General features: G+C 48.3%; 1 protein-coding gene across 1 annotated transcript; it reads right to left on the bottom strand.

Moving 5' to 3' along the window:
- Nucleotides 1–2,980: 2,980 nt before the first annotated feature.
- Nucleotides 2,981–7,973, bottom strand: Spry2 (sprouty RTK signaling antagonist 2). Its single transcript, XM_027393959.2, has 2 exons — nt 7,551–7,973; nt 2,981–4,803 (listed from the first exon to the last, which is right to left on the bottom strand). Exon 2 carries the CDS (start codon nt 4,750–4,752, stop codon nt 3,802–3,804), a length of 951 nt encoding a protein of 316 aa, XP_027249760.1. The 5' UTR covers nt 4,753–4,803; nt 7,551–7,973; the 3' UTR covers nt 2,981–3,801.
- Nucleotides 7,974–9,328: the final 1,355 nt, after the last annotated feature.

Raw genomic sequence — 9,328 nt, forward strand, 5'->3', positions numbered from 1 at the left:
TTGTTGTTCTGTTTTGTTTTGGTTTTCCAGACAGGGTTTCGCTGTGTACCTGGCTGTCCTGAAATTCACTTTGTAGACCAGGCTGGCCTCGAACTCATTGAGAGCCGCCTGCTTCTGTGCTGGGCTAAGGGAGTGCGCCGTCACCATCAGGTCTGACACAACTTTTTAATAACCGACTTTCATATTTGTTTTGCTTGAGATGGGGTTTCATGTATGCTAGACTGGCTCTGAACTCAGTACGTAGCCAAACTCTCAACTTCTGATCCTCCTGTCTCAACTTACCAAGTGTCAAACTAGGAGTGTGTACTTCCATGCCTCAACTGTGTTATGCCAGAGAGGGTGAATCCAGACTCTGTAGGATACCAAGTACTCTGTCAATTGAGTCCAAAATACCAATTAAGATAAAAAATGTGGGTTATGTGTGTATTAAGTAAGTGCTAGGGATTGTATCCCAGGTCTCTCTCATACACTCTATCCCTGGGCTAAATCTCCATTTCAAAACAAATTACTCTTTGATGTAGAATTTAATCAGTATTAAAACTGACTTTACACCCATGCTTCTGTCCTTTTGCACATTTAGAAGAGGAAGATAAATGGCCCCTTGTGGATATAACGACAACTGAGATTCCAAGTCCAGTAAACCTCACAAATGACAACAAACCTATGGACTATTCCAAATCCAATAAACCTCACAAATGACAACAAACCTATGGAGTATGTTTCAGCCCTCTGTCATGAGCCCACTCATTTACCTGACGTTACCAATACCGTAGGTACTCTACAGCTGAGCAGTCCTCGGAACAGACATGTACTGTAGTAAGAAGTTATGCCAACAGTTGGGTTGGGATTATATCCCTGGGTTTGGCTTTCTTCTTCCATACAATCCCCGGAGCATGCTCCAGCATGGCAGAAATCTGGCAAGGCCTTCAAGTCTCCTCCTCCAAACACATAAATGAATGTTTCAAATAACAACAATCATGTTGTCATTGGTAAATGGATCTCAAATACAGAGTATGCACAGGTTTAAGAAAGACTTAAGAGAAAGTTTTCTTTTGTAACTGCCTATATCATTACTTTTAATCTATTACACCAAAATATGGCCACTGGGACCCATCAACTCACTGTATTTTACTGGCATCTACATGTTCAATAGAAACTGAAACCTTGAGCTTACTGTACCTCCATGTTTGTTCCCAAGGGAAGTGATTACACTTAACTCTTGACACAAAAAATGTGTTAGACCCAAGACTATTCATAAACATTTAATTTTCATATGCGGAAATGGAATTCTATACTGGTATGGATAAATTCAACACTGAAAAGGTCAGTTAGAAAACTTGAGGAATCCAAATTCCCTCCGTACTTTAATTAATTCTACCAGCACTTAACAGTTACACACCAAGTCCTCTAATTCTGGTTGACTATCATATATGTTTGCTATCAGAGCTCATTAAAAACATGCTCAAGGAGAACCCAGTTCCTAGGTCAGCAGCCCCAGATAACTTGCTGTGGAATGATGGCAAAGGCAAATCTCTAGACCACATCAGAGATTCTAATTTGGCAATTATGAAGAAAAGTTTTTAAACTAACTTCGATAAACACTCAACGGCATCTGCTGCAATTTGTGTCCAGAACACTCTGAAAACTGCTTACATAGTCCAAGAAAATTGTGACTTTCACAATTTTTATATTCTTCAAAAAAGCTCCATCCATGTGCAAAGCACTGTGATGAACAATGTTAATTAGTCAGAATTATTGTGCTTTACAAATCTTGAGACTACCATGAGTCAGAAAACCCTGCTTCATTTTCCAACTAATTCTTCCTTTAAACCAGCAGTGAGAAATTTAAGAATGCACCATCAAACCCAACATTCCACGGATATTCAGTATCTCCAAGTTGCAGCTCAAAGTAAACAAGTTCTAAATTAATTGAATCTTGTGTTGTTTGGAGGAAGTTCAGAGGACTGAAGGTCCTCGGGTTTAGGCAGCCATAGGGTTCCTTGAAAGCCTATTTTAAAAAACAAAACAGAAGACAGCTTGTCCTAAGACCTCTTCACACAAGAGAACAGGAAGCAAGAGATTAAACTATAATGGCAGGTAAATAATTTCCTAGACTTCCGGGGATTCTTGGCAGCAAAACGTTATGCTTTTGGAAAAAAAAAAATCATCAGCCACAAAGTGACTAATATTTGTCAAGATGGGCTTGCAGCAGCTTGCGGTGCCTTTGTTCCCAAAGGACAGCTCTGAGCACACTCTCTGCCACACTGCACCTTTGACACAGGAGTGAGACTGAGTAACTTCCTATGTAATTTGATTCAGTAGGTCAGAGATATAAACTGGCATACTTGGGTTTGAATTACTTAAGCAACAGAGTATGAAAAGTCCTACCAAATGTCCGAATTGAGACTTTTTTTTCCCCCTAACATAAACAATCTGGTGTGATGGTGATGGACTGCAGAATCTAAATCAAATATACACCAGAAAAACAGCCATGGCCAGCTAAGCTAAGTCAGGAAGTTTTCCCCATTATAAGGATCCATTGGGAACAGGTATGTATGTCCCATGTGTGACACAACAGTGCTTGTTGAACAAACTTGTTCCTCTAGTTTTGAGTATCTTTGACATTCATTTTTTGATACTATATATTAGGAAATAATTCTAACCATTTATCTTTTTTGCAATGTCTTCTAAAGAAGTTAACTTCAAAATAACAGAACAGAAACACCCTGTAGAGCCAAGGCAAGGCTCTGCAAGGAGACTCAGGAGAACGGGCCAGCAAAACCAAAGGACGTTCTCATAAACTTAAAGCAACTCAGACTCGAACACCCAGCTGTTTTCTGTCTTGTTAGGTAGCACCATCTCCAAGAGCCACTGACCTAGCCTAGTTTAAAAAGCAGCCAGAGAATCCCAACTATTGGATTAGAATGCCTGACAGAAAACATGGCATCTTGCATTTGAAAGAAACAAAAAACAGGTAAAATAAGATAAAACAAGCTCAGTTTAATTTCAAACGTTAATATATTTTCTATTTTATATTGAACATATGCATCTGTAACCCCTCATTTGCAGCAACCATCACATCCTCATAAAAGGGGCAAATTTTATGATGCCTCTTAAAATAAATATTCTTTTTTTATAAAATAATAAAACTTCAAATAAATATTCTTTACACTAAACAATATGTTGAAAAAATTAGAAAATAAAGGTTGAATTTTACTGTAACTGTACAATATACATCAAGTCCAAAGGGAAATCAGAGTCTTACAATAAAGGCTTCCTGTAAGGCAAAATACAATCTAAAAACATACTGATTGATTCACATTCTTCCGAATGTACAACATATTAGTATAATATTTTGTGACTGTGCCATGGAGTATAGCACAACTTGTTTTTCACAGTTGCAAATATTATCGTATATACAAAAATATAGCACATTATCTCTGGGGAAAACAATGGGGGGGTCATTTGCTAATTTACAAATTTTGCAAGGACTATTCACAAACAAAACTTTGCCTAGGAGTGTCTGCTGCTTTAGCTTATGCAATATGTGGGTTACCAACTTCCACTGCCTTTCCTTGGAGTTCCATTAGCTGAATTCTAGCAAGCATATCAGTTAAAATGGCACATGAACAAACAAAACAAAACAAAAAGCATCTCACTGCAAACGACAAATTACTCTAACCCCCTATTAACAGTGCCAAGATTACAACTGTTTATTTAGTTGGTTGCATATGTGTGTTAAAAAAAAAAAAGAGGGTGGGGAAACAATCTTTATTACTGTAATATTCCTGATTACTAATGCTATGTTGGCTTTTCAAAGCTCCTGGGGGGGACAGTGGGAACTTTGCAGCAAACTGTGTTCGAGTTTTTGCAACGGCATCCAGGCCTGTTCACTCGATCATAACACCCCTGGCACAATTTAAGGCAACCCTTGGCTGGAAGGTAACACCATAAACAAGGCAAAAAGAGAGACATGACACCCATGGCCGACCATCGTGTGCAACAATGGGATTGGCTGCAAGAACACGGGTTGTCAGCACAGTTGTCCTCATCATCGTTGGAGCAGTGATAGAAGAGACCTTTCACACAGCACACACAAGTCCCATAGTCTATCACGTTCTGGGCTGAGCAAAGGCACTGCTTGTCACAGATCCAGTCTGATGGCAGCGGCCTCGGGTAGGTGCACTCCTTACATTTGCACTTGCCACAGTCCTCACACCGGTAGGCGTGCAGACCCAAATCTTCCTTGCTCAGTGGCTTAAGCTCACCAGGCTTGAGCTCAGACTTTGGCTGCACCCGGATTATCCCATCAGCAGCAGCAGCAGGCCCGGGGGAGAAGGATGATCCTAACAGTCTGTGTTCTGAGGAGCTGCTGCTGGTACTTGTCCTTGTACTGCTCCGAGACCCTGAGCTGACCGTGCTGATGGACCTGGGCAGAGGGACCCTTGAAGAATGGACCTGCGAGGGCTGGAGCCTGGGAGGCTGGCGGTGCTCGGGCAGGCCGTGGAGTCTTTCATGCTTGTGCTGAGTGGAGGGTCGAGGAGCAGGCTTGAGCCCAGGTCTGGGAATCACAGTAGGCCCCTCTGTGTACTCATTGGTGTTTCGGATGGCTCTGATCTGATCCAGAGACAAGACATGTACCTGCTGGGTGAGGGCGTCCCTGGGATCCGGCTCCCCACGCTGCCTGCCACCGTCATGGGGCGCCTGCAGCAAAGGCTGCGACCCATTGCCACTCTGAGCTCTGGCCTCCATCAGGTCTTGGCAGTGTGTTCACTCCAGCAGGCTTAGAACACATCTGAACTCCTGGGGAAACCAAGAGGAAAGAAAATGTTTTACTCTCAGACTTCCCACTCTCCACCCACCACCAGGCTTGACTTTTCTCACATTCCCGGGAGACATGGGATTGCAGTGCACTGCCACTGCCGAGGGAGGAGGGCAGCCGAATGGTCAAGGCGTGAACTCAAAAGTGAAAATCATGGCTGGACGCTCACAATTCTGTAACCTTGAGATGTGCAGAGACACAAAGCTAATCTCTGTAGGGTCACGTAAGTAACAAGTCTTTCTTTATCCAAATAAACACACAATTTAGAAGGCTCCGGCTCAGTGTAAAAATTGGAAGACATGGAGCCTATCAGGGTTACCAACAGTTTCAGAGGTTAAATACCTTCCAGATTTTGTAACAGGTTTAAATTTGTCAGGATCCTTTTTACACTAAACACCAACAAATGCCTACAACAGCTTCGGTTTAAGTCAGCACCGAGAGTTGTGTAATCAGTATCTTTTGCCAGTCCCATATGATATAAAAGTACATTCTGAGAACAATTAAGGCTGCATTTTTAAGTAAGTACAGTGGTACAAAGTTACAGAATTGAAGTCATTTCGATTCCCATCAGCTATCACGTGAAAACAAACTCGTAAGACCAAAACGTATTTTCCACTACTCGAGAATTAAATATTCCACAGACCTATGAGTCTAGCCTTATATCCTCAATCCCAAGTCATTCTCCCTGTTTAATAAAGCATGCAAAAATGATGTTATCTTCTCGTTTTGAAAAATACCCAGAAACACAAAAGCAAGTAACAGCAATAGGAAAGGTTTTAAAAATCCTAAGTGTCACGGTTGAAACCTATCATTTCGTCAAGGGATCGCTTAAATTACAGTCATTCTTCGGTTTAAAAAGTACCACCCCTCTCCCAGGCCCTCATAAAAATACCAAAGAAAATAAGCAAAAGCGGACTTTTAATCCAACCTTGGCTTTTTGGAAAAGGGCAGCGAACAAGGCAGGTGACAAACGCCTCCTAATTCAGAACTAGACAGAGCTGGAAACCGGATCTGCTCACCTCCAACAGCAAGGTACACAAGGCTGTTCTTTGCTTTCACTGGGTTTATCGGCTCTATCTGCGCCCCCACACAGTCCGCAGCAGGTGGGACTCAGCCAGAACCCCGGGGACTTTTCTCCTCCAGGCGGACTGACGCTGTCTAGGGCCAGCCCGGCCCCTCCTGCGAGCAATCCCCTGAAGCTCAGGCAGGCAGGGGGCGCGGGCGCCTCCGAAGGGGACGTGTCGTGAAATGCACGAGCACACTTCCCCCTCCTCCGCACCCCCTCAGCTAAAATTTCCCCCAACCCAAGAGAACTGCCACCCAGCCCCAAGAGGGGGTGCCACTCCAACACGCCCACCCCCGCAGCAAGGTCACCACAAGGTGTTTCTGCGAAGGCCCTCAAAACGCTTGTCCCCACAAGTTCCCAAATCCGACGCCCCGAGGAAGAGAGCCGGGTCGGGACGCACAGCTTGCACAGAAGTCTATGTACCCACGCTCCCAGAGAGACTCCAGCCAGCGTGCAATGACCGAAGAGAGCACCGCCTGCAATCTGCACACGCCTACCTCCTTTTAGACCAAGAAAAAAGATTTATTTCTTAAAACGAAAAAAAAAAAAAAGAAAAAGCTTTATCTAGAGCCCCACTGGACACGCCAGGCGTGCAGGCCTCCGACCCCTGAGATCGGGAACTTCCCGTGAAGACTGCCCGTGAAAAGTAGCATCTTTTGGAAGAAAAAAAAAAAAAGTGATTTCTGCCGATCCCTGGCGGCCTCCTTCGCGGGCCGCCTCCACCCCCTGCGCTCTCGCAGTTCCTCTCCCTCCCCCTCTGAGTGCTTTGAAACCCCCATTAAGAACAGTGTGTGATCAGACTAAGGATTAGGGGGAAAGGACTTCAGCACTAGGGTGGGGCAAACCGACACAGAAACCCCTTTGTAAAAAAGGCGTTAAGACTCCAAATCTCAAAAACAGTAACACAAAAGAGGGAGGGGGGAAACTAGTTTTTTTTGCCACCTACTTTCAGGTAATGGAAAACGATCGCGACCACTTAATAACTCTCTTCCTGTGCTAGGTCAGCCCAAGCATCAAAAAAAGAAAAAGAAAAAAGAAAAAAAAAGCATGACCCAGGCCGACCACGAAGAACGGAAAAAAGAGAAAGCCGCACTTCCGAACCGCAGAGACGCGGCGCCAGGCTGGGCGACGCTCCCACCCGCACCGGGCTAGACTGTCCACACCGGGCAGAGGCGGGGACTCCCTCCGCCTGGCAGCCTACCCTCGGCTTGTCCGCCGAGTCTTCTGCTCCGGTGCGGTGGTGAGATGAGAAGCCCAGTACCCCAGCCCCACAGGCGCCCCCCGCCGCAGGATCGGCTTCCCCAGAACTTGGCCTTCCACCGAAAGGAGGAACAGGTTAGCAGCGTAAACGAGCCTGCAACAGCGATCAGGAAAAGCAGGGATCTCGGCGACTAAACCGCCTCCAAAGCAGGGTAGGAGCAGAACGCAGTGGAGCGGTCCTCCTCCCCAAAGCCCTTAGGGAGCGCGGTGTCGCGGAGTGGGGACACTGCACCGGCGCACCCTGCAGCCCGGCGGTGACTGAACCCCTGTCCTAGGCGAAGCAGATCCGCGGGGCAGCTCCCGATCCTCCCTGGAAGCCTACGGGTTTAGGGGAAAGAGGAACCCGTACCCCACTCGCGGCGGACTGTGGTTCCAGCAGGGAAAAAGCCAAACGCTCCTCACCGTGATCGCGGCTTTGCACCAACCCCTCTCCCTTGGACTCTCTTCTTTCTGCGATGTGCAAAGTAAATCCAGTCCCGATGCAAACTTTTTCCTTCTTTCCGAACTCTGCTTCAGTCCAACTTCCAAGTAATCGGTGGCAGGAGAAAAACAACCAGGGGAAAATTTGGAACCCAATCCTCCACCGTTGGAACCCTCTCGGATTCCGGGCTAGAGAGAGAGAGAGAGATGACCTCCCTTCCAGAAGCGCACGGAGTATTTCCTCTTTTTTTTCTTTCTTTTTTTTTTTTTTCTCAATGAACAAGAAGCCGAAGCGCCGTGGTTGGCGAAGTCTCTTTTTTCCTGGCCGATGAGAGAAAGAGAGGCGAACACGGCCTTACAAAGAACCTAAGGCCAGCTCGCCCAGTCCTGGGGGCCCGGGGCTGCTTCGGAGCGGAGGCTGGCGCGGGGCCGCGGGCCGGGCCGGGCGGGCGCGCGCGGGGCCTGGGCGCTGCGCGCTCCGCCGGCCCCCTCCGCTCGCACTGCGGCGCGCAGCTCTGGCTCGTGCAGACTGGGCGTTGCGGAGGCGCGGCGGCGAGGCCGAGGCGGGGGCGGGGTGCGCAGGGGAGGAGATGGTGGGGGAGGAGGGTCTGGGCCCGGCCGGGCCGGGGCCGGGGCCGGGCCGGGCTGGGGCTGGGGCTGGGGCCTGGGGGGGCGAGCCGCTGGCCTGCGCCCTCGCCTTTCCGGAGGAGGCAGGGAGCTCTGCAGCGGCCGCGGCAGCAGTAAATGGCGTCATGTGGATCCGAGGCGGAACAGAGCAGTTGTTGTCCCAGAGGATATATCGCATCCGGTCCCAGCTCATTGGCTCGGCGGGGCTACATTCACTCACACTCCAGCGCCCGCCAGCGCTCCGAGCCGCAGGAGGCATTCAAAAGGGCAACCGCGCCGCCCCGCGCGTCCCCAGTCGCTCCTGCAGCCCGGGCGCCGTCACGCGGGGCCGCTGCGGCCACCGCGAGGTCAGTTTATCTAGTTTCAAGGAAACACTGACCTTAAGGCTCCCCCCCCCCCCGCCCCGCCCGCTCGCTCGCTCGCCCACCCCCGGAGGCCACGAGCACCAGCCGGAGGCCAGGCTCACTTAGGGAACTTTCTCCCTCGCCGCCCGGAGACCAGAGGGGACGTTGCAAAAACTAACCCGGCCGCACGGTGCGAGCGTGAAAAGCCACTTGCGGCTTTTTAAAAGATTCGATTCGGGAATCCATTTCGGATCTACCTCTTCGCCTCCTTCGCCCGCCCCACCCCCTCCAATGCCCAGGGGGGCGAAGAGGGTGGGGGGAGCGGGAGAGGGAGGGAAAGGGGAGCGGGAAGTGAGGTGGGAGGGCTATTGGTTTATTCTTTGTCTACTGGATTAACCCGATTATACACCGGGCACCAGCACAAACCGCCTCCCCCACCTCCGAGCCTTGTACGGCAGGAACGGAATGCAGATTCGGGTTTCAAGTCCCTTCTGCTCTGGCTGGGATTGGCTTTTGATTGTGTGGACGTGTAGTTTGTTAGAATTTCATTTTTAAGAGGGATTATCTATAGATGGAGGCCTTTTGAAGACTTTTTTGGGCATTGTTTTTGCTCGACTCAGAAGCTTTTTAAATTAATTCAGTAATACCCACGCGATTACTCAGGGCGACATCATGGACTTCCGAAATGGGGGGGGGGGCGCACGCTGTTCCCCTGCAAATTGAATCCCTCCTTCGCGAAACCGTAAATAAAAGGAGAGTCATCTTTCAAGTCCCACTGTTTGTCACCCA

The sequence above is a fragment of the Cricetulus griseus genome (genome assembly GCF_003668045.3).
Source record: "Cricetulus griseus strain 17A/GY chromosome 1 unlocalized genomic scaffold, alternate assembly CriGri-PICRH-1.0 chr1_1, whole genome shotgun sequence".
Lineage (NCBI taxonomy): Eukaryota > Metazoa > Chordata > Mammalia > Rodentia > Cricetidae > Cricetulus > Cricetulus griseus.

Excerpts from the sequence above, each read along its gene's own strand:
- Spry2 (XM_027393959.2), bottom strand. The coding sequence starts at position 4,752 with ATGGAGGCCAGAGCTCAGAGTGGCAATGGGTCGCAGCCTTTGCTGCAG.